Source organism: Gorilla gorilla, chromosome 14 (assembly GCF_029281585.2).
Source record: "Gorilla gorilla gorilla isolate KB3781 chromosome 14, NHGRI_mGorGor1-v2.1_pri, whole genome shotgun sequence".
In the NCBI taxonomy this organism is placed as follows: domain Eukaryota; kingdom Metazoa; phylum Chordata; class Mammalia; order Primates; family Hominidae; genus Gorilla; species Gorilla gorilla.
This window is the reverse complement of record NC_073238.2, coordinates 62,908,548-62,933,163: the sequence shown is the minus strand read 5'-3', so window position 1 is coordinate 62,933,163 and position 24,616 is coordinate 62,908,548. Positions and strand designations below refer to the sequence as shown.

Genomic DNA, 24,616 nt, shown 5'->3' with positions numbered 1-24,616 from the left:
CTTTAAAGACAGAGATCAGTGGCAGGAACCTCTGCTTGGAGAGGTTACTTATCATTCCATTTTCTATTTATATTGCAAGGCAAACATTAGTACAATAAGATTCTGTAAAAACAGTTTTAGGTTACATTTTAATAAAATGAGGAAATAACATAAGAGACTGTTTTGCAAAGAACAAAGCACCTTTTAATATAAATAACTATATATCATATATATATATATATATGAGCCAAGTCATATATCCCAAAACAAACATGTAAGGGAAAAACTAATAAAGTAACACACAGTAAGATAGTAAGATAATATTACTGTCATCCTATAGTAAGATGATATGAGATGATCTTATGCTGTAACACTGTCACTATGAAGAAAATCTTCCCAATACTGTTTCCAGCTTCTGCCCTGGCTCTACAAGAAACATTGCCCTCCTATGCAGAAAAGGGGGGACATTTGTAAGCAGATTTAGACCATAAGTAGAAAGCACATTTTTGCCATTTTAATACACTGATATTAAACATTTTTTTAACTATTTTGGATTTTTCTTACAGGTACAATAGTATAAATGCTACTCATTGGATATGTTATTTAATCCTCCTATTTAAAAAATCTATTTATTATTATTATATTTTGAGATGGAGTCTCACTCTGTCACCCAGGCTGGAGTGCAGTGGTGTGATCTTGGATCACTGTAACCTCTGCCTCCCAAGTTCAAGTGATTCTCTTGCCTCAGCCTCCCAAGTAGCTGGGACTACAGGCACACACTCTTACGCCTGGCTAATTTTTGTATTTTTAGTAGGGATGGGGTTTCACCATGTTGGCCAGGCTGGTCTCCAAACTTCTGACCTCCATTAATCCTCCCATCTCTGCTTCCCAAAGTGTTGAGATTACAGGCATGAGCCACCGCGCCCAGGCTATTTTTATTTTCTTAGAGACAGAGTCTTGCTCTGTTGCTTAGGCTAATGTGCAGTGGTGTGATCGTAGCTCATTAAAAAAATTATTTATTTTTTATTTTTTGAGATAAGATCTTTGTCACCCGGGCTGAGTGCAGTGGTGTGATCATGGTTCACCACAGCCTCCACATCCTGGGTTCAAGCGATCCACCTATCTTAGCCTCCCGAGTAGCTGGGACTACAGGCGTGTACTACCACCTGTAGCTAATTTTTAAGTTTTCTGTAGAGACGGTGTCTTCCTATGTTGCCCAGGCTAGTCTCAAACTTTTGGGGGCCTCAAGCGATCCTCAAAGTGCTGGGATTACAGGTGTGAGCCACCATGCCTGGCCTTCCTAGGGTATTGATTCAATTTTATTTTACAGATGGCTAAAGAAATTATAGTTTATGAGTTTTCATTACCAAACGTTTATTGAATTTCCATGTCCTTGGTAAAGGCAAAATTAGAATGATAGAATTCTCATTTTAAGAGTTTATTTTCTTTAACATTGGGTAACCTTAATCTCTCCATCCTGAGATGATTAATTTAAGCTTAAAATCTTGAAAACCATCTGTCAGATGGAAAAGCCGTAGCATACCAATTCATTGACAGAGTCACATGGGACCTTTTGTCTTTGGTATTCCCTCCACCAAAACTTCCCCATGAAAAAATTCCCATCAAAGTCTAGCCATGCATATGTTGGTATCCATAACACATTAAAATAGTACTGTCTTCTGCATGTTTTAAAATGTTATAAAATATCAAATGTTATCAAATGATACCATATGTATCATTTTGTGACTTAGTGATTTTGGTGAACATTGTTTTGTAGATATACCTGTTTTGATTCTAGATAATTTATTTTAATAGCTATATAGTATGCATATGCCACAGTTTATTGGTTTTGTTGATCAATTTGTTCTTTCTTGCTTTTTGCTATTGGGAATATTTGTGTGTATGCTCTAGAGTTTATCTAGGGCAGTGTTGCTAAAATTGCAGGACTTGTTAGTGATCTGGAAATTAGTGGGCTGAGATCAGCATTTTCTTTTAAAATGAAATTGAACAGGATAAAATAGGATAGAGTAGGGTAGAATAAAATAGCATAAAGTAGAAAAATGGAAAAGATATCAGCCATCTCATGTAGGAGGAGTAAGAATTATTTTGTGAAATTTCAGTTATATATACATATATAACTGAATATATATATATATATATATATATATATAACATGAATCCTTTGCTCACTTTTGAATTGTGTCGTTTGTTTTATTCTTACTGATTTGCAGGCATTCTTTATATATTTTGTGTATGGATCCTTTCCAAGCTGTGCATTATGTATGTTACAAATATCTTCCCCCATTCTGTGGCATATTTTTCCCTTTGTTCAAGTTTACTGCTCTTTTCTTTGTGTTTTATGCTTTCCTGTCTTATGTATGAAATCTTTAACTGCTCTGAAGTCATAAATATATTTCTATACTTCTAAAAGTTTGAAAGTTTTGCTTTTTTTTACATTTCCACATGGATTCTCTTTTATTTTCCATATGGAAATACTATAGATTAAATTCTCCTTAGTGTGCATTTTTTCATGTGTTTCAGTGTCCAAATTGTTGAAACCCTCTCCTGAAGCTTATAAAGTATGATATTCTAAAGTTACATTTTATAACTTTAGTATTTTTATAATAGAGCATCTCTGCTGCTGACTTTTTAATAGTAGATAGCACAGATACAATTTTTAAGCTGTATTTTTCTCAGATAAAGAATGGATTGTTAAATGTGCAAGACAGTATATTCTTTTCCTTCTGTTTTTCTCTAATAGAATTTATTTGTGTATTTATATTTCCAGTCACATTAACTTTGCTCTAGAAGACAACTTTACAAGGATCTAAAAGGAACAGGATTAAAGATGACTGAATACTGGGTTCCAGAAATTTAAAACAATCAGGTACAAAAGTTTTTGGAGGGAATGCTCCCAGCCAGTCAGTATAAAATAAAACTGTTGAGAATGTACACAAGAAAAACTTAAAGTATCTAGCCCTGAAATACAGTGGAGGGTCCCAAAACAAGGGCTTTGGAATAGCCCTGGTTCAAATACTGGCTCTGACACTGATTGGTTGGTGACTATTGGTCACGTTACTGAAATGTGTGAATAAAATGGAGGCAATGATTAACCTGTTTCATTTGGATATTATAAAGATTAAATAAGGTGAGGCACTTAGTGCCTGGCACAGAATAACTTTATTTTTACTGTTGTTATTGCTGTTGTTATTTAGAATACATTTTATCACATCATGGATATGGCTTTCTGTATGTATATTGTGAATTGTTATTTTAAGTATATATATCAACATATTGTTAATAGCCTGGTGAAATCACATGGATAACAGGGTAAGGTAATCTCCACGTGTAGTGCACAAACTATACATGCAAATTGGGGATGATAGTTTTCTTTATTATGTATGCATCACATTGAAATAATGTAAAAAAAAAAGCCAACCATCTCCCACAATGCTAAAAAATTCAAAACACTTTTTAATAGTATTATACAATAGTAATTAATCTTGATTTATTTTTAAATCTTGAAGGACTTTCTGATTGACAAATATGAAATTATGTTAATCTTACATTTCATTCAGTTTGAATCCTGCACGTCATTTCTTTGAATGTGGTAATTTCCATGACATACATAGAATTATGTCTTAACCTGATGTCAGATAAACAGAATGGCCTGTTTTCCTACCATTCTAATTTTAAAGAGTTTAATTTTACTTGAAATTGATAAAAGACACTGAAAAGAGGTTATTTCCTACTCAAAAGCCCAGGATCAGTTTTTCATGATTTTAGCACATTAGCAAGATTTCCCTTCTGCTAGGAACGAAAGGGGCCCAGGGTAGTGCAGTGAGGGGCAGTCACATCTCTACTTGGTCCCTTCTCCTTTTTTCTCTTCTCTCCCTCTTCTCCTCTCCTTTTATTTTTTATTCCAGTAAACTTGGGGCAAATATGGAAAAAGTGTTTCCTGGTAGGGTGAGGCAGAAGGAGAGGGAACTTTGGTTACAGGCCAGTTCCAGTATACAAAAAGCTGGGTTCTAAGGATGCTTTGTATGAATACGTTGCGTTTTACTCTGAGCCATGGGCTGTGGGTTATAGCAATGAAGGAATCGTCTGCCCTTTTGAAGAACTTACCAATTAATAGAGAAGGTACATCATACAAGAATAACTGTCATATGAGGCAGAATTTGAAAAATGCCTTCAATGTAGTTAAAAACAAAACAAAAAGTGCTGTGGAAATACAGAGAAGAGGTCCCAGCCCAGTTGGGTAATCAGGATCCACATTGATGTAAATCTCAGTGGCAGTCATGCTGGGTCTTAGAGAAAATTAGGATTTTAACAGATCTGCTAAGATGCCATAGATAATATGTAGTAAGTATTAATTAAAATGACAGAATATCTTTCCATATTGTCAATCAGATCGGTTTATAAATTTTTAAGTGAGAAACTTCTAAGTAATCTTCTTAAAAGCAAGCATCTTTTTTACTTGTTTCCAAATGTTAGAAAGTAATACTTTGCTATTAATTTTCATAATTTTAAGTTATAATAATTCTGAATAAATTATGATTTCTCGTATTCTGAGAGGTCTTTTTATAGCTGAGGAAAAAAATTACTAATATCCTCAAGGGCATAGAAAACATTGATAAGGAACACTGTTTAGACTTGGCCGTATTTTGATTATTGTTTTTATCTGTCTATTATGAGGCTCTCACTCTACTGTAGAAAATACCAGATAAAATGTTCTGATGTTAGTACCTGAAATAATAGATTGTATTCAAGTAAATAGACCCTACCTCGTCAATTAGAAAAAGCAACATCATTAAATACAGACTTATTAAATTGCTTTTTGGAGGAGAGAGAATATTTTATTTTTATTTATTTTTAATGATGAAATAGTTAACTACATAATGATTAAACCACAGTCGAGACATATTGCATAGCTTCTGCTAGAGCTGCTCCTGCTGTTACTTTTACCTGGTAGAAAGTAGGTGATATGGGCATGGTTATTAAGGCAAGAACATTTAGTGCATTGCTACATATTTGATGGCTGTTGTTTCAGATTTTTCATTAAGTCCAGAATAACAAAGCCACATTCATTCATTTTTTTCATCATTTTCATTTATTTCTCCTTTTTTTTTCCAGCTTAGCAAATCATATATTCTTCTGTGGAGCTGAGAATTGATGTCCGCTCTTCCCCGTGATTTGGAACTTTCCAATCCCAGAGAAAAGTTGACAAAGGTCTAAAATTTATTTTTCCTTATCACAGGAAGTCAACTCTGAAATGAAAATTTTCTACTGATTTCCTTTATAGAGTTAAGGACCCATGTGAATTTTGAGACTACTTTTTCAGACCTCAGCAGGAAGATTCCCGTAAGAGGCCATCCAGTAGTTCCAGAACAGTTAAAACATTTTTGGAGTTTTATAGCTGTTAATTCCCATGCCTAAAGCTTAATTCCTTTATCTTCCTTTCACAACATTTGAGCTTAACTTATTTTCCCTGCTAATTAGAAGTGAAGTAATTTTAACCTGCCTGGTTCCATCGAACATAAGGGATCCTGATTTTACCACATACTTTTTCCTCAGGGACTGCCCAGGACTGAGTCCATATGGAAGAAGAACTTCCTCTTTTCTCTGGAGACAGTGGCAAGGTTAGAAAAAATCATGCCCTTGGAGCATGTGTGTTCTGTTGCATGAAACATACTTCATGAAGCACCTATTGGTCACCGATAGGAAAATCAATGAGATACTATCTATCTTTGAGGGGCTCACAGTGTAATCACTGAGATGCCAACAGATAATTGTTGTGGGTATGGAGAATTCTGAAGGGGCCAGCAGGGAACTGATACACCTCAGGTTCAGAGAAAGGGCTCCCAGCGATGGTGACAGTGACAGATGAGGCGCAAAGGCCATCCCCTGCTTTCAGACAGTGCTGGCCTGCAAGAGGCTATGAGTTGATCAATGTGTATCCCATTCCCAGAGATTTTTAAAATTATAAACTGTCTGATCTTAGATGATATGTTCTCATTTCATCATAGACATTCTTTAATTTCTTTCTTCATCACATCTGAACATGACAGTCAACGAACTTATGTCTACTCAGTGTCCAGTTGTTGTTAAAAGCCTCACATCTTCCTGCACGCATATTGATTTGCATCTTGTGTTATTTTGTTAAATTTACATAATATCTGCTTATTGCTATTAACAGCTTAATATTAACTGTCACTATTATTTAATAAAATCGGGTCAAAATTCAGTAAAACTGTAAATAATTATGCAAAGCCAGCATTGTATACAAAGATGGCAAAGCTTTTGAAACTAAACTGTAGCATTACCGTATGCAGACTTAAGTGTTCATTTGTGAGCCCTTGTAGGAAAGTCCAAAAGTAGCTTACAAAAGTAATGTATAGAACTTGAGAGTCCTACAAAAATGTTAACAGAAAAATTCCTAATTTTTCCTAGGAACAGCTTTCATAAAATAAAGAATAGATTCACAGAATCAGCAATGAAATTACTATATTATTACTACATAGTGATTGAACATATACAAATATATATACAAAGTGTTATAATGAATGAATGAATATGATATAATGAATACTACATAGTGAATATATTTATAAGATATAATGAATATAATGAATATGTATGAAGTGTTATAATGCTAGGAAGTACTCAAAAGTTGAGGTGTTGGCATTTTTTCTTAACTCTTTTTTGCTAGGTATGCCTAACGTAATTTTGATTCTGTTTAAATATACTGTATTTTAAATTGAATTGCAACAACTTGATAGCTGTCTGTAATTAAGTGAAGTTTGGTTATACACTCGATTCTTCATATTGCTGGAGAAGCATAGTTATACAGGTATCACACACTCAAAGGAATAGTAAAGTGCAATTTGGTCTCTAATTTTGTGGCAGATGTATTTCCTTAATTATGTTTTCCTTGAGCTAATATTAAAATTTCACTACTTGACATTTCTCAAACAGACGCCAGGTCTTGAAGGAAGGGGAGGTGGACTAGATGTGAGAAAAGTAGTAAAAGAAAGCCAGTCTGGGTTAATTATCACCTGCAGTAGTGTTATTTGCAGTAAGGAAGATTACCTGTGCAAAACCAGGACTGAATTCTAGGGACACCATATTGCCATGCTCTCATTCCTTAGTAGTGCTTTTTTCCCCATACAGATTTTTCTCTTGACCATACTTGGCTCTTGCTCAGCCAGTTTCTTACTTGACAGTTGGGCACGGAGTTGATTGGGTCATTCTGCATAGACAGCTGCTGTCATGCAGAATGGCTGCAGATAGATTGAGGCTCCTACGGGGGACTATTGTGTGAATCCTACATTGTTTCATGAGTGTGCTGGACAGAAGAATGTATATTGCTTCTGTGAACAAAGATGCTGTAATTCCTTGAGACTGACACAGGTAGAGTATCCCTTATCCGAAATGCTTGGGACCAGAAGTGTTTGGATTTCAGATTTTTTTTTTAATTTTTGAATATTTGCATTATACTTACCAGTTGAGTATCTTTAATCTGAAAACCTGAAATCTGAAATGCTCTAATGAACATTTCCTTTGAGCAGGGCCTTTGAACATCATAATTGGTGCTCAAAAAGTTTTGGGTTTTGGATTCAGATTTTTGAATTAGGGATGCTCAGCCTGTATTAAATATGTACTTCAAAAAATGCAAATACGTGCATTTTATAAATTTAGTCATCAGTTCCCTATGTAATAGTTGCCCTAACAAACTTAAAAATTGAGTCTTTGATGACTAACTTCCAACAGCCAGCCTTCTGCCAGAAATTAAAAGCAATGGATTCACATCTCTATTGTACTTAGGTTATATTGTAATTATTTGTTTTCTATTAAATTGTGACCTCCTTGAAGGGAATGATCATGTCTTATTTTTGTACCTTAGTCAATGATACTATCAGATCCCACATTCTCTTGACTTGTAGCATCATTTCATAAAACTTACAGACTGGAGGTTTCATTAAAGAAAACACACGCATTGGAATCCCAGTAGCCAGTAGAGTTACAGGCTGGGTACCATAGGTTTTTATACAGGTGGGCCAGGAAGAAAGCCTAGAACTAATCATTTGTAGACAGGTATGTGAGAGCTGGCTGGAATTTACAGCCTGATTCTAGACATCCAGAAAACCACTTGATTTTATAGCAGAGCAGGATGAAATATAAAACTCTGCTTGCAAGGGAAAAATGAAATAGCAGTCAGTCATTGTATCTTTCCATGTGTGCTGTTTGTGGAAGACAACCCACAGTAGGTATTACTGCCTGTTCCTTAAGGAGTCTGAGAATAGCCAAAGCCCTGCAGATGCAAGCAAACACTAGGTCTACCAGCAGTATCACAGTTTATGTAAACTTTTTACTCAACAATCAGATGATATGTGGAAAGAACTCTGGGCTTTAATCTGGCTCATCCACTGAGAAGCTAGTGATCTTGAAAGATTACTTAGTCTCCCTGTGCCCCAGTTTCCTCATAGGTAACATGAGGATAATAATATCTATGTCCTACAATTGTTGTGAAGATCAGAAATAAGATATAAGATATAGACATTATTAGATTATTAACATCTACATTAAATACTTGTTCCACTTCCTAAACCTTGTTCTTTTGGAAATTTACAGACTTAAAATAGGAAAAAAATTAAAAATGAAGGCCTCATAGAAAATAAGATTTCTTCACGATATTGGGTGGTGGGGTAATTTAAAGTAGAAGCTTAACTAAAAGCTAACGTAACAAAATTCCATCCTTAGCTCTATTGTGGCCTTGGGCAAGTTGCTCTTTTTTTAGTAAACCAAGTGTCATAGAGAAGAAATACAAATTTTAAATAAAGATTCTTGGATTCCTCGATTAATGTAACATCACCATAGAACACTGTATTCCTAAAATTATATATATAATAAAATTGGGGACATAGTTTTACACTTGCATATAACTGGAACTTCTTACATATGTGAGATTTTTTTTTGAATTCCAAATTCCAAATTAAGGTTGTCCTGTAGGAAATGCCTGTGGATTTTCCTACCTCTAAGAGGTATATATATATATATTTTTTTTTTTTTTTTTGCAAAGTACTCTGTAATTAAAGTAAATGCAGAAACAGTAAGCACTGTTTCAAAAGTGAATGGGAGAACCAACTGTTGGTGTTGCCCAAAAGATAACAGAAGGTGTCCTTCTTAGGGCAAGGTCTTATGATCCAAGTGGCACGTGAGGGAACATGACTAGATTTGGCATCAGGAGAGCTTAGCCCTGGTACATGCTCTGCCATTAACTCACAGGGTGATGCTGATAGCAGGGACAAGCTGCTTGTCTTCTCTGTTAGTTTCTTTGTGCTGCTGTAACAAATGACTACAATTCAAACAACAGAAATTTCTTTTCTCACAGTTCTGGAGGCTAGAAGTCTGAAATCAAGGCATCATCAGGGCAATGCTCCCTTGATATCTCTCAGGAAGAATCTTCTCAGCTTCTGGTGGTGGCCCCCAGCAATCCTTGCTGCTCCTTGACTTCCAGATGCATTACTGCAGTCCCTGTGTCTGTTGTCACCTGGCCTTCTTCCCTGTGCATCACTGTGTACCCTCTCGTCTTCTTTTAAGGACACTAGTCATTGGACGTAGGGTCCACTCTAATCCAGTATGACTCCTTCTTAACTCATTACATCTGCAAAGCCCCTATTTCCAAACAAAGTCACCTTCTGAGGTTCTGGGTGGATCTGGACTTTGCGGGGAAGCCATTCAACCCACTGCAGCTCCTCTCTGGGGTTTCTTCGGGTTTCTCAGAAAATTATCTTTTGAGCTCTTTTTAGCTACAGCATTCAATAGTGCCATGAAGATTATTCAGAAAAGATAGAAACCTGAAAACAGAGCTTTATTTACAAGAAAAAAGCTGGTGGCTCTGCTTGTTTTTGCTTTAGGTCCAGTGGCCATTGGGACAGCTGCTCTGTGCATCCTAGCTTCCCTTTACTGACTGCAGACTTTTCTTTGGATACAAGTTAATACTGTTGGCCGTGATCAGAAGGAAACTTAAAAGTTTGAGGACTTAGTAACAAAGTTGTGTTTGATGATATGGCTCAGGTGAAGTAGAAATGGAGAGCTTGGAGCCGAGAGCAGGGATTTGGGGCCCAGTTTTCGGAATGGCTTCCGTGTGAAGGAGTTACAGAGGATGAGATGGAAAGGAGGTCTGTGAATCTGGAAATGAGTCACAGCCATTCATTTACTTGTTCATTAACCAACACAAAGGTAGGTATTGCATTGTTAGCTCCTTTCAAGGGATGGATGACATGGTGGTGAAAGACTCGGTCTCTGTCCTCCTGAAGCGTACTCAGGAGTCTGTGAAGGTGGCCCCAGAGAAATTCATGGTAATGAGGACAGGGGAGGCTTACTAAGTTAATAGTGTGGACTTGAGAAGAGCAGAGTTGCTGACTTGTGCTCTCCTAAGGTGGAAGGGACAAGTAGGTGTTCAGATCTGTAGAAGGTAAGTGGATAGTCCACTCAGTTATACACCAGACCGCATTCCCAGTAAGGTTGATTTAATAACTGATGGGAAAGAGAGGCCTTAGAAAATCTTTGTTGCTTTAAATAATGTGTAAGTTTGTTGATGCTGTGGGAAATAACAGACATGCCATTTGATAGACGTATTGGCTGTTTATGTATCTTATTATAACCTACAAAATGTTGGCAAGTTGAAAAGTATATCAATAAAAATGCCTCCTAAGTAGCAAATAGGTAAAACTCTTTCAAACAAATTTATAACTTGCTCTTATAGGCGTGTGGGTGCTCATGATCTTAATGTATGCTGTTAGGGGGTTAATTGTGACCCTGCAACATTTATGTGTTGAAGTCCTAACAGCCAGTACCTCACAGTGCAACTTATTTGGAAATGGGGTCAATGCAGATGTGGTTAGTTAAGATGAGGTCATTAGGGTGGACCTTAATCCAATATAATTGGTGTCCTTATAAAAAGGGGAAATTTAGATGCAGAGATATGCAGGGCATGGGGGGAGATGATGTGAACAGACATAGGGAGAAGACAGCCATCCACAAGCTGAGAAGCACAGCCTGGAAGAGATCCTTCCCTCACAGCCCTCAGAAGGAGCTAGCTAGCTGATACATTGAGTTTGGACTTCCAGTTTCTAGAACCATAAGACAGTAAATTTCTGTTGGTTAAGCCACCTCGTTTGTCACTACTTTGTTACGGCTGCCTTAACAAACAAGTACACGTGTTTTCTGGGTGTTAATTCCTGTCAACCCTCAAACTTCCTTCAGGGATGAGGAAACCCACCAGTTCCTTAAACTGAAGGCCAAGTAAAGCTTGCCCGTGAACTAAAACTTCGGACCATTTCCTTGGTGTCACTTTCAGCGTTGTTCTTTACCAAGCATTGTTCTTGACTTAGGCAGCAGATGATATGGCAGCTCTCTCTCTCTCTCTTTCTGTCTGTCTCTCTTGCTTTTACAACCAGCCTAGTTTCCACAGCTACTTTTAAGACATAGCCAATATTTAAAGTATCTGCTGAACATTCAGTTCCCAGAAGCCCAGCTTTGGATGACTCCTGTGTCCTTGAGGACAATGAGTAGGGGAGACCTGGTTCCATCCGGGCCTCCGCTGCTCGATGGCTGTGAGCCGCCCGGAAGCAGCTGGCAGAGGCAATCCCTGCAGCTGCGAGAGGCCTTTCGAAAATGGATGCAGTGTGTTCCTCCCAAAACCAGTGTTCGCCCTCTTCTACAGAACTGAAGGGGCAGAGAAAATTCACTTTTTAATTTGTCATTTCAACATATATTTTTTCCTTTTCAGCCAGTACAGGCTACTCTGTCATCTTTGAAGATGTTAGATGTGGGAAAGTGGCCAATTTTTTCCCTTTGTTCTGAAGAAGAACTACAGTTAATTCGTCAGGCTTGTGTCTTTGGCAGTGCTGGCAATGAAGTTTTATACACTACAGTAAATGATGAGGTAATTTTGAAGAAAATAAATCAGCTACTCACATTTTTAGAAATGGATTTGCCAAATTGAAGATCTTGGGGGAACTAAGGAATAAAAGGTTAAAAAAAAAGCATGGAAATTAGGTTTTATTTATTATTATAAAAAAGCAGTTTGCTTAAGGAAGATGATTCCTGTTTGGATGTAATTTATAGATTTGTTAGAAATAGAACTGCTTGAACTAACAGTGGTTTTTCCCATAGATTTTTGTGCTTGGCACAAACTGCTGTGGCTGTTTGGGGTTAGGTGACGTCCAGAGCACCATTGAACCTCGGAGACTGGATTCTTTAAATGGCAAAAAAATAGCCTGCCTCAGCTATGGGAGTGGTCCACATATTGTCCTTGCAACAACAGGTAACCTAGGAACCCCATGTAGAATTTCAGCTTTATTCGCAGCTGCCCTTGAGAACATTGTTTAATAGGTTGAGAGTTGCTAGCTCTTCCTGTGAAATTGACTATGTTTTGGATACCATAAAACATGAATGTATCTGAATGCCAGTATAAGGTGATGTGGCAGATGGAATCTAGGAATCATTGGCATTTTAGATGTATGAATGACAATGCTATAAGCCCAGTAAACACTGACGAACTGATTGTGGACTTTGGCAAGTCTGTCTGAACTTTGGATTCTTGATCTATGAATTGAAAGACTAAACCGTGTGTCCAACATCCCCCCACCAACTCTTAGCATTCTGTGATTCTTACACTAAAGAGTGACTGATGGCTGTAGTTGGCATTAGTAGTAGGGATTAGCCACTTCATAAGGGATTGACTAGAAAAATTCCTTGCTCTGAGTGAAGCAAGGAGGAAAAAAGGAAGAAAATAAATAAAACTTCTCCCCAAAAGGTTGTAACCATGGATTTGTAGTTTAATTCACATCAAGACTGAACGGTCCAAGAAATCTCAACCCTTGAATTTATTCAAGGTACTGGATGGCAAGTGCCTTAAGGGCATGATAGAAGTTAATGCAGATCCTTTCTAGGGGAAGGCACCTTTATCCTAGGCCTGAGAGAATTAACCAAAATAATTGTTCAGTGGCAATAGGCAGCACATAGTCAGAGATAACCAGATATACAGTAGTCTTCCGTTATCCTTGGTTTTACTTTCTCAAGTTTCGGTTACCTGCAGTTGACTGTGGTCTGAAAGTATAAATGTAAAATTTCCAAAATAAACAATTCATAAGTTTTAAATTGTGTGCCATTCTGAGTAGGGTGATATTTCACCATCTTGCTCCATCCCACCTGGGACATGAATCATCCCTTTGTCCAGCGTCTCTGCCATAGACACTCCCACCCATTAGTTACTTAGTAGCTGTCTCAGTTATTAGATTGACTCTCTTGGTTTCATAGTGCTTGTGTTCAAGTCACCCTTATTTTACTTAATAATGGCCCCAAAGTGCAAGAGTAGTGATGCTTGCAATTTGGATATGCCAAAGAGAAACCATACAGTTCTTGCTTTAAATGAAAAATGGAGAGTTTCCATGCTGAGGTTGTTAAGATTTATGGTAAGAACAAATCTTCTATCTGTGACATTGTGAACAGTACATTTTGTAATTGTTCTCTTTGATTATTAGTTATTGTTGTTAATCTCTTACTATGCCTAACTTACAAATTAAACTTTATCATAAGTATATACGTATAGGGAAAAACAGTATATACAGGTTCAGTACGAGAGTCTTAGAATGTATCTCCTGCAGATAAGGGGGGCTTGCTCTGCAAGGAAACAAGGTACCATGAATGGGAACCAGAAGAAACAACAGACAGCAAGAACGGATTACTAAATATCAGGCATTAAAATTATCAGACACCAATTATAAGACAGCTGTATTTATTATTTGAAGAAATTAAAATGAGCTTGAAAATAATCTGCAGGGATTATAGAAGATTTGAAAAGATCCAAATGAACAATATGATTATCAAAATGAAAATTCAGTGGACAAATTTTGTAGCAGTTTGAACACAGCAAATTAGTAAAATTAGTAAACCGGAAGATAAATGAGAAGTCACTTTCAGAATATAACACTAAGAGACAACATGCTGGAAAATACAGATGAAATGAATCAAACTGTATGATTCCATCTATTTAAATTTCAAAAACAGGAAAAACTAAACATTTGTATGCAAGATGCATATGTGAGGGCCTTTTGGGGGTGATTATAAGGTTATATTTCTTGACTTAAGTAGTAGTACATGGGTGTGTGCTTTCTAATTTATAAAACTGTACATATATGTTTTGTTAACTTTTCTGTATATTATGCTACCCAATAAATAATAACAAAGATTTTTAAAAATCAACTTGGTGATTATTTTAAAGATAAGGAAATTAAGACCTAGGGGAGTTAGGTGGCCTTATAATCTTTTGACTTCATTCTAATGTTTTTGCTATTACTCCCAGCAGCCTTTTCTCTGCTCTTTATTAAAAACTTATTTTCCAGTTATTATAACTGCATGCATTTAAATTTCACCTTGTTGCTTTGAGGTAGAATGCAGTTTATACTTTCCAAATAGATTCTTTTGTAGAATGACTTTGGTGGAATGGGGAAGTTGATTAGCTTTTTGCACCTGAATTTTTAGATTTCATTTGTGGAAGCTGTGCTACATATATTTTCGTATAACGAAGTAGATGTTGTAAAAAACTGATTGTCTTTCTTTTTATTTTCAGAAGGAGAAGTCTTTACCTGGGGTCATAATGCTTATAGCCAGCTGGGCAATGGGACAACTAATCATGGTTTAGTGCCCTGTCATATCTCTACTAATCTGTCAAACAAACAAGTCATTGAAGTTGCCTGTGGGTCTTACCATTCTTTGGTGCTAACATCTGATGGAGAGGTGAGAACAGTCAGCATAAAGCTCATTGATTTTTTTCAATAAGATTATGTAGACTTCTATAGTAGTCCTGGAAATACAATCATTTGATTAAAATAACCACCTCCCTCAAATTCAGCCTTATTTTTGGTAGCAATTCACAGTCAGGGTGTTGATGTTGTGACATTTACCTGTACGTAGTAAGGTCTTCCATAATTGCAAAATTTAAAAGGAGGTATTGTTCCTTCTCTGTTGCTGTAGTAAAGAGGTTATTTGCAATAAGAAAAATCCCCAAATGCTGGAAAAGATGGCTGGGGCAAAGTAGATACTTTTGTGTTACATTTTATTTAATAGTAATTATTACTGTTTGTATAGATAACACCAATAACCTAATTTTATAAAATCATGTACATTGTATAAGAATGCATTTTGTAAACACTTCTCTGCCTGTGTTATGAGGATTTATGAATGTGAAGCACTTTGAGAGGAAAGACTCGGTGCCACAAGTACATGTCAGTGTCCAGTTGAGACAGTTTATAAATTAATGTGTTTCATTTACTGATCTTTCCTTTAAACAGGTATTTGCCTGGGGTTATAATAACTCTGGGCAGGTAGGATCTGGATCAACAGTTAATCAGCCAATCCCTCGAAGAGTCACTGGCTGCCTACAAAATAAAGTAGTTGTGACCATAGCATGTGGGCAGATGTGCTGCATGGCAGTAGTAGACACGGGGGAGGTAAGGAAGTTATTTTACATCTTGTTTAAAAACCATGTTTGCCACATCAGTCTCATGCCAGTATGGTATGTCCCACATAACAGACAACTTGCTGGCCATTTGTCTCTTGAGAGGATTGAGGGTCTCATTTTCTCTCAGGTCTATGTCTGGGGTTACAACGGAAACGGGCAGCTCGGACTCGGCAACAGTGGTAACCAGCCAACCCCTTGCAGAGTGGCAGCTTTGCAAGGCATCCGTGTCCAGCGGGTACGTCCACTGTCAGTTTGTGTGCATGTATTTTTAAGTCTTCACTGGCAAAGATATCAATGTATTAAAAACATAGATTTGTTGGCAGGATGAAAAGTTTAGCTGCTTGGATGTCTTCATTAAAGTAACGATTAAATCTCTTTTTCCTTGAATTAAATTGCAGCTATTCAGAAAATTTCTGTTCCTGGGCACTGTCACATACCTTTTGGAATATAAATTGTTACAAGCTTTCCTGAGGAAGCTTAAAAGCCTTTATAACCTTTGACCTGTAGTTCTACTCCTAGGGAATTTCCCTGAGGAACCAACAATTCCTGTAACTGTCTTACAGAATTAGTTAAGAAGATACATATACATATAAAAAGAGGATAACTTTAATAAAAAAACAATAGGTGTAACAGAATTTACTAATCAAATCGTAAGTTAATGATTAGATAAATTATGCCAAGTATATATGCTGGAGATGATGTATTGTATACAAAGAATTTTTAATGATGTGGAAAACTGCTATGTGTAATGGTAAATAAAACGAAGCAAGATACAGAACTGCTTATACAACATGGTCAGTAAAAAAATGCTATAGGTACATATCTCTATGTCTATATAGAAATAGAAAAAAATGCCTCTGATCTTCAGAGTACTTTTATATTTATATTTTTCTATATTTTTCAAATTGAACATGTTTTACTTTTATAATCAAAAAAGAAAATAATTATTTAAAAAATACAAGTGTCTGTTTCTTACATTCCCCTCATACCCCTTGATTTCTGTGAGTATTAAAGCTCTAGTGAACTGGGGCAGGTGCTCACTCCAGGGTACTCCTGGCAATCTTACTGCAATTCTGGCCCACATGTTCTGGAAGGATGTTGGTTAACTTAATGCTTGCCTCTCATACGGGTAGGCTGCCTCTTCCTTTTTTTTTTCATTTTTGATTCTTAACCTACTTTGTGGAAGCAGTGAAATAATTACTTATATTTGCAGTCCTGAGTGGATTTTTTTCCTTCCAGGTCGCCTGTGGCTACGCACACACATTAGTATTAACAGATGAAGGCCAAGTGTATGCTTGGGGCGCCAATTCTTATGGGCAGTTGGGCACTGGCAATAAAAGCAACCAGTCCTATCCTACTCCTGTCACTGTGGAAAAGGACAGGTAACACGGGCATTTTCACAGTCCCCACACTGGTCTTTGGTGATTGTGATTAAACAGGACTTAGATATATAGAGAATGGTGCGGAATGTACTGCTAGTGTTAGAATATTATTTAACAAGAGTATTTATTCCTTTAGAAAAATTGGCTTTGGAATTATTGGGGAGGTTGATTGTATGTTAAATATGCTATTTTTCACTTACCCATGTTTCATCTATACCTCCAACAGCTATTCTAAGCAAACTGCAGTGACTAAACTTGCAACAGCTATTCTGTTACTCTTCTGCCTTACAAATCACCCCTTTGCCCTCCTCCTTTTCCTGTTTTACATTCTTAAGGGGGTGTCAATAACATTCAAGGTCACTCTTCCCGGGCTTAGGAAAAGATACCTTGCATGGGGTATAAAGCTGGTCACTCAGCTACATAGAAATTTGCCAGTTGAAAAGGATAGGGTTATTTCATTACTTTAACTCCCAAGCTGTCACTACGAGGAAGAGTAAAATGGTTAGGAAATTAAGATTTACTTTTGTGCACTTGTTTGCAAGGTTGTGTTATGTAATTAGCACATCCAGAATTAGTTTCCACGTTATTCTGATATTTTTGAAAGCCTTTGGAATTTCTCAAGCATGGTCAGATCACTGCCTTTCCACTTTTCATTTCCTGACAGTAGTGTAGAGCAAAAACGTTTCATTATCTTTTCTTTTAAACCAGGGTTGCAGTCATTGTAGAAATGAATGCTGCTGTTTTTACTGCATATATCTTTATTATATTTAATTTTAAAAGAAATATGTAGACAAACAGATTAGCTCACATTTATATGCAGTTCTTTTCTAATTTTCTGTTGGAATACTTAACAATGAAAATGAAGAACCAAATTGTCATTTTTCAGCTGCCTCAGTTTTCATTTGAGTATTGTGAACTTGGCTGACTTTCTTTAACCTATGTTTTAAAAGTTTTATTTAACCAATTTAACATAGGTTAATTTTATAGGTTAAATAAAACTTTTTTCTCCAAAAACCTTAAAATTTAAGACCCCTGGCCCCTTCAGAATTGGGAGGAGGGACAATAATGGAGGCAGGAGGTGGTGCAGGCAGATGCCTGCAGCTGTTCATTCACACATCTTGTAGCTTAGAGCTCCTCAGAAGAGAAGGGACAGTCCTGAGGCTTTGAATAAAATAACCACAAAAGTGCCTCAGTTGGTAGGGACACTTAACATTTAAACTGAAAAACAGAGTTAAAGGATCAAATAAAGATGGCATGGAAATAAAAACGATGGATTTGTATGGCCTGTTATTTTTTTATTTTTATTTGTTGAGACACAATCTCCCTGTCATCCAGGTTGGGGTGCAGTGGTGCAATCACGGCTCACTGTAGTCTTGACTTCCCAAGCTCAGGCGATCCTCCCACCTTAGCCTCTGGAGTAGCTGGGACTACAGGAGCATGCCACCATACCTAGCTAATTTTTGTGTTTTTTGCAGGGCCAGGGTTTTGCCACATTGCCCAGGCTGGTAGCTCCTGGGCTCAAGTGATCCTTTTATCTCGGTCTCCCAAAGTGCTGGGATTACAGGTATGAGCCACTGTGCCTGGCCTGGCCCATTACTTTTTATGGTGCTCCTACACTTACCCAGAACTTTAGCACATCCATCCCTGGTCTCACAGAATCTGCCGTCATTGCCCACCAGTGACTTGCTGCATTGCACTGCTGGTCCCTGATCCAGAATGATCACCCAAGGCTTCTGATTCAGGTTCTCACTGGGGCAGATGGATTGTGGGGTGTCAAGGTGGGAGAAAGAAAAAGTAGCAGAGAAGCAGGTAATGGGAATGGAAGCTGTGTGAGTGCCAAGTTGCTTAACTGGACATTGGGAGTTATCTATTGCATTTCTGTCTTCTTAAACTGCAGTTATTTTTGAATTATAATTTGGTTATAAAAATCATGGATGGGCCAGGCACTCACGCCTGTAATCCCAGCACTTTGGGAGGCCAAGGCGGGCGGATCACCTGAGGTCAGGAGTTTGAGACCAGCCTGGCCAACATGGTGAAACCCTGTCTCTACTAAAAATACAAAAATTAGCTGGGCATGGTGGTACATGCCTGTAATCCCAGTTACTTGGGAGGCTGAGGCACGAGAATCCCTTGACCCCAGGAAGTGGAGGTTGCAGTGAGATCGCGACACTGCACTCTAGCCTGGGCAGTAGAGTGAGACTCTATCTCAAAAAAAAAAAAAAAAAAAAAAATCATGGATGAATGTTTTAAATGAGATGTTCCTGATTTTCTGTTTTCCGTACTTGAATTTCAAGTGGTGGTTTCTGAACTTGCACAGTTTCAACCAGGCACTCAATCACGGGCGTATTCCGAGGGAGGGGTTTATAGGTCTGTGCTGGGACTTGTTCTGCACTTCTCCACCCTTTCCAGGGATGGGAAAGTCAAGTATATGTCATAACTTATCCCTCGGGAACCCCGGAGCCTTACTTCTGACTCTTCTGCGGCCCATTACAGGAAAGCCTGACTAATTAGGAACTGGATTGAATGTGGGGTGGGGTGGGTTTCAGTTCTTAGTTACCTGTTCACAGAAGTGGGAAGGAGAAATCTGTCTACATTGTTTTCTTTGCTGGAACAACCATCCAAGGGAAACCTTTTAAAATCTTTCCCAGAAAAAGATTTTATTTATGATGGAGAATACTGATATTTGTCAGCAATTTATGTTTACATAAAAATAAGTTTAATGATTAAAATGATTGTCTTCTCCTAATCCAGTCATCCAATCTTTCTGAAGTTTCAGTACCTTGGGGACAGATTGACCAACATTTGTATCTTTGTTCTTAACGTTCCCTAACAGCATATTTTAAACTAAACTGATGTGAAGCTAACTTTTCCTTGAATTTCTGAGAATTCTTCGACTTCTGAGGTAGTTGGTATAATACTTGGGCTCTTACAAAACCAGGATTGGGAATCCCTGCTGTGGATCTGTCATCTTTGCTGTTTCTTCTCCAATATTCTTCTCCCTCACAGATGACCTTTCACCCCTCCTCAAGGTTTTCCGGTTTCTATTCTTTCTCACTCTCTGCTTTTTCATTTCTAGTACTTCATAGCCAATAAGCTCAGCAGTTGTTGTTGATCATTCCCTTGAGGTGACACAAAACCTGTTTATTATCAACATGTAGTGATTTTTTTTTTCCCATTAAGATTGGCTACAAAATAAAAGTGTGAAATACGCCAGACATCCTGACAGTAAAGGTTAGCTCAGTTGATAGTCATGGTCTGTTGCATGTCTGGCTGGAAAATTGGAACATCGGTGTTTGCTGCTTGGTATGAGTCCAGTTTAAAAACCAACGATGACCTTAGGCAATGGCAGGATTTCTTAGCGGTTGCTTAGGTCACAAGCCTAGACCCGAAAGTACCCTCTAAACTTTCTCCATTCTCATTCCTGTAGCAGCTACTGCAGCCAACCAAATCCGCGCCCCACCCCTGACTTCCCACGTGGAGCCGGGTGTGCCAGGTATATGTCACAAGGCCATGCCCGGGGACAGGCAGCATCACATGGCCTTCCCTGACCCACCCTTTGGCTCTGTCTGTCCCAGCCCTTCTCTAGAGAGTAGTGTGCCGCTTCAGGTCACCAGCTGCTCTAGGGGCAGAGGCTACCCCCTTTCATGGATGCTAATAACAAAGAACAAACATCTCAGAAGGGAACATAGGAACCGCATTATTTGGCTTTTCTGATGTTGGGCAGATCAGTGAAGGATGCTGTTGTGCTCCAGTCACTGACATTTTTCATAGAACATTACCCCAAAGGACACAGAAATGATTCCAAAAAATGTAGAAGTCTTTGCCTAGTAGGTCACTGCAAAGTGCTAAAATCTGAAGGAAGGAAGAGCAGTTCACAAATGCTTATCTTCACATTGTTCATTGGGCTGCCCTAACCTCCCCTGCTCCCAGAGAATACCAGATGGCTTTACAATTGAGGTGGTTCAAACACAGAAGGCCCTTTTTCCTTTTATTAATTGCTCAGCTTTCTGTACATTGGCCCCCACACCTGCCACCTGACCAGCGCGGCTTCTGCCTCCCTCAGCACTGCCAGCTGGGGGTTTTCTTAGACTCATCCCCTGGGCCACCTTCTGCTCCTCTCCCTCCCTCTGCATTAACATCCAGGCCACCCTCATTACTCCTTGGCAACCTCACTTGCATTGGCCTCCCCAGCCAGCCTTCCAGACTATTCTTTCTCTCCCTTGCAGCCTGTCTTGCACACCACTGTGGCCGGGTCAGTCTTTCTGAGAATACCATTTCCTCACATCATGGCCCTGTTTACAAAGCAGTTTCCCATTTGCCTGTCACATCAGATCAAATCAGAACTCTTCGGCTCTGGATTGAAGCCGACGCCACTGTTCCTGGCAAGCCTCACTGCCCTCCGATCCCGGCGTTGGCCTCCGTCCCTGTCAGGTCTTGTACGATGCTGCTCTCTGTCATCCTGCCGTCTCCAGCTCTGCCTGCATGTTGGTCCTGCATTGCTCTCCACCTCACAGACTGTTATTCCACGGCTCTGGCCAGTCCAAAGCATACATGGCCCAGTTAGTTCCCTTTTACTTGAAATATTCCCTGAGGAGCCCCCAGGTATTTTTCCTTACTCACTGGAGACTTGTAGTCAGGGCCACACTGATGTCATTTGGGAATTATTTGCAAAGTCACAGATCTGGACTTCTCTCTCCAGCTAAATCATGAGTTCCTCAGCTAAATCACGGGCCCACAGTTCCTGCAGCAGCTGGTAAACACTTTTAGTCACGGAAGGAAGCCTTTTTCAGTTCTCAGCTCTGCCAAGGAACTTATTTCACGTACACAAAACCACAAACCGTGAGAGGATTGCTGCCTGTATCCTGTTCCCCCTCATCTTTTTTTTTCTTTAAAAAGATGGTAAAGCTGATGATAAGAATTTAAATAAGGTGGCCCTAGAACTACACTCTGACTCTGATCCCCGTGTCCTGCCCACAGCACCAGGCCACGAAGACAGACCATGTCGCTATCCTCACATTTGCTTGTAACTTAGGAGGCTTGCCAGTAAAATCAATGGTAACAGTGGACGTACTTCTCTTTGAATAAGTTTATTCTATTTCCTTCTCCCATTTTCTTTATTTGTTGAAAAGAATGGTGCTGATTGAGAAGCCAAATATTATTAACCATTTTCCCCATCTGGCACGGTTCTTTTGCACAGCACTGGATTAGGCCAGGGGACTGGCCTAACCCTGCAAATATCAGGAAAGGACTCTTCTAGGGAAAGTCGTACTAATCTGAATTGATCACTAGAAATACATGGTCTCCACCTAAAAGATGCTTTGTCACTTAAAAGGCTGAGTAGTCACCATAATGTAAAGAAACCTCTATTGTCATGCAACCATTTGCACCCAGACATTGTGCCTGGTTGGCACTTAACATTTTATCACTTGATTCTCACACCAGCCTTGCAATGTGATGAAACCAAGGCTCCTAGGTGCTAAGTGACATTCCCCTAGTCACGCAGCCTAGTGCTAGTCACGCAGCCTAGTGGTAGAGCGAGGATTCAAACCTAGTTTTTGTTTTCCTTTGAGCTGGAGCTGCAAGAAAAAAAAAAAAAAGAAAAAACAAACCTAGGTTTGACTCCAAATCCTGAGCTCTCCACTGTGGGCCATCGTAGCCTCTTTTCCTCTAGTATTTGTGGGTGGTTTTCAAGGGCTAAGAACGATCCTCATAATAAGTCAGTGAAATTACCGCACATGAGAACATCATGTCTCAGCCTCTGAGGCGAGCCGGTACAAGCTCCAGGTTCTGTGATGACACCTCCCTCCTGGTTTGAGAGCAACTGCCTAAAGGAGGCAGTGGAGGATCATCCTCACCCTTCAGGTGCTAGCCCGTGTCAGTGGGGTCTTACACAACCTTTGCTCTGTGTTGTTGAGTCTTCCTCAGTCAGTAAAGTGACCCACAGATTATATTCAGTAAGACACCCCGTTATGTGCTTAGAGAGGATTAAGCCAGTGATTAGGCCTGCCGGAAACTGGTCATCTCGCTGAACAAGTGAAACGGATGCATAAAGTAACAGGGCCAGGCTGGAATGGTGTGGACAGGAAGTGCTGCAGGAGCTCAGGTGAGCAGGAGACCTCAAACTTGGGGCTGTTTGAACTGGGCCTTACAAGATGGGTAGGGTTTGTAAGGCAGAGAGAAAGAACATTCCTGAACAACCGTGTATGAAGACATTGAAGGGCAATGAGAAAGCCTGTTTGTTGAAACAGGGTGTGTGGACAAAATTGACTTGGGAGATGTCCGTACAGAGGTGACGCCAAATCATGGATGGAGTTATGTCTTGTGTCAGGATTTTATCTGAGAGAAGCCACTGCCCGTGTGAAAGTTCTGATGAGAACGGTGTTCCAAGAGGATGATTAACCTGCCAGCACTGTGTGAGTTGGGGCAGAAGAGAGAGTCTGAGGCAAGGGAGACCTGGGAGGCTGTTACAGGGGCCAGATGTGGGGTGTGCCTGATCCCCCAATGGTGGCTGAGGGGAGACATTACAAAGAAAGCATCTTTGTTATTTAACTGGATATTCTAAAGAAAGTGGTAAATGAGGAGGGAGAAGTCAAAGATGACCCTGAAGTTCTGAGCCTAAGTCTCTGAGGATGCTGGTACCATTGTCTGCTGTAGCAAAATCAAGATGGGGACTTCCCCTGGGTTAAAAGAGTTTACCATTTTCCTTCAATCTGTATGGTGGCTTATTCTGATGGAAAAGAAATTACTTCCCGATCAACAAGACAATGTTTTCCATTAAGAAGTGTTCTGAGGCCAGGTGCAGTGGCTCACACCTGTAATCCCAGCACTCTGGGAGGCCAAGGTGGGCGGATCATTTGAGCTCTGGAGTTCAAGACCAACCTGGGCAACATGGCAAAACCTTGTCTCTACAAAAAATACAAAAATTAGTCAGGTGTGGTGGCTTGCACCTGTAGTCCCAGCTACTACAGAGGCTGAGGTAGGAGGATCGCTTGAGCCCGGGAGGCAGAGGTTGCAGTGAGCCAAGATCCAAGATTGTGCCACTGCACTCTAGCCTGGATGACAAGGCAAGACTCCTCTGTCTTTAAAAAAAAAAAAAAATTGTTCTGAGAACTACCTCCTCATCAATCGTGAACTTAGAGCAGTAGGGCATATCACATAGTGATCCTAGGAAACTGCTCTCCTGGGCTCCAAGTCGTACAGCCCAGTGTGGTAGAACTACTGAATTTACTCTGTGCAATAGGAGTTGGAATGACCCATAGCATTCTAAAAATCGGTGAAGTCTTCATTAAAATATTTATTTATTGGCCCTCAGTCCAGATGACCCAAATCTTTATTATTTTCTTCAGTAAGTGATGTTTTAGGGGGAAAAATTTTAAACCACCCTTTTTTGGTAGGGGGGGACCACTACTCTCTTGGGTTATACTTGAATTTCAAAATAGGATGGTGCATATTTTTATAGGCCTAGTGGCTAGAAGTGGTACAAACAGATCTTCATGAGTTATAAGTGCCATTGAAGTGTGGCTTAAATGTAAATAACGGTTTGGTGCCTGATAATTTAGGAGATGAGGTGTATGAGTCATGTGGTGGTTTTTTTTTTGTTTTTTTTTCCTTTTCCTGACCCTTTTTGTAATTTTATGATGTCCCACATCAGTTAAACCTGGCGGGAGGAGGACCCAACTTGTTTCTGCCCCTGGTCACTGTGCTTATGTGGTGTGTGTTTGTGATT

At 39.0% G+C, this 24,616-nt stretch overlaps 2 protein-coding genes across 7 annotated transcripts in view; both read left to right on the top strand.

The window, feature by feature from the left end:
- Positions 1-24,616, top strand: part of RCBTB2 (RCC1 and BTB domain containing protein 2) — a 44,141-nt gene that overhangs the window by 5,648 nt on the left and 13,877 nt on the right. The window contains exons 2-10 of one of the 6 annotated variants that reach the window (XM_063697373.1): positions 2,768-2,866; positions 5,113-5,208; positions 5,554-5,618; positions 11,774-11,929; positions 12,160-12,310; positions 14,618-14,784; positions 15,339-15,497; positions 15,636-15,743; positions 16,748-16,890. In XM_063697373.1, the coding sequence (XP_063553443.1) occupies positions 5,577-5,618; positions 11,774-11,929; positions 12,160-12,310; positions 14,618-14,784; positions 15,339-15,497; positions 15,636-15,743; positions 16,748-16,890 (926 nt within the window). In that variant the 5' untranslated portion in view covers positions 2,768-2,866; positions 5,113-5,208; positions 5,554-5,576. Of the gene's footprint in view, positions 1-2,767; positions 2,867-5,112; positions 5,209-5,553; positions 5,619-7,331; positions 7,390-11,773; positions 11,930-12,159; positions 12,311-14,617; positions 14,785-15,338; positions 15,498-15,635; positions 15,744-16,747; positions 16,891-24,616 lie in introns of those variants that run through there. The other 5 variants (XM_055359826.2, XM_055359828.2, XM_055359829.2 and 2 more) reach the window with 5 other exon arrangements.
- On the top strand, positions 16,899-24,611 carry LOC129526236 (uncharacterized). Its single transcript, XM_055359830.2, has one exon. The coding sequence runs from the start codon at positions 20,831-20,833 to the stop codon at positions 21,452-21,454; it is 624 nt and encodes a 207-aa protein (XP_055215805.2). The 5' UTR covers positions 16,899-20,830; the 3' UTR covers positions 21,455-24,611.

Coding starts and splice junctions, on each gene's coding strand:
- LOC129526236 (XM_055359830.2), top strand. CDS start 20,831: ATGGCTTTACAATTGAGGTGGTTCAAACACAGAAGGCCCTTTTTCCTT.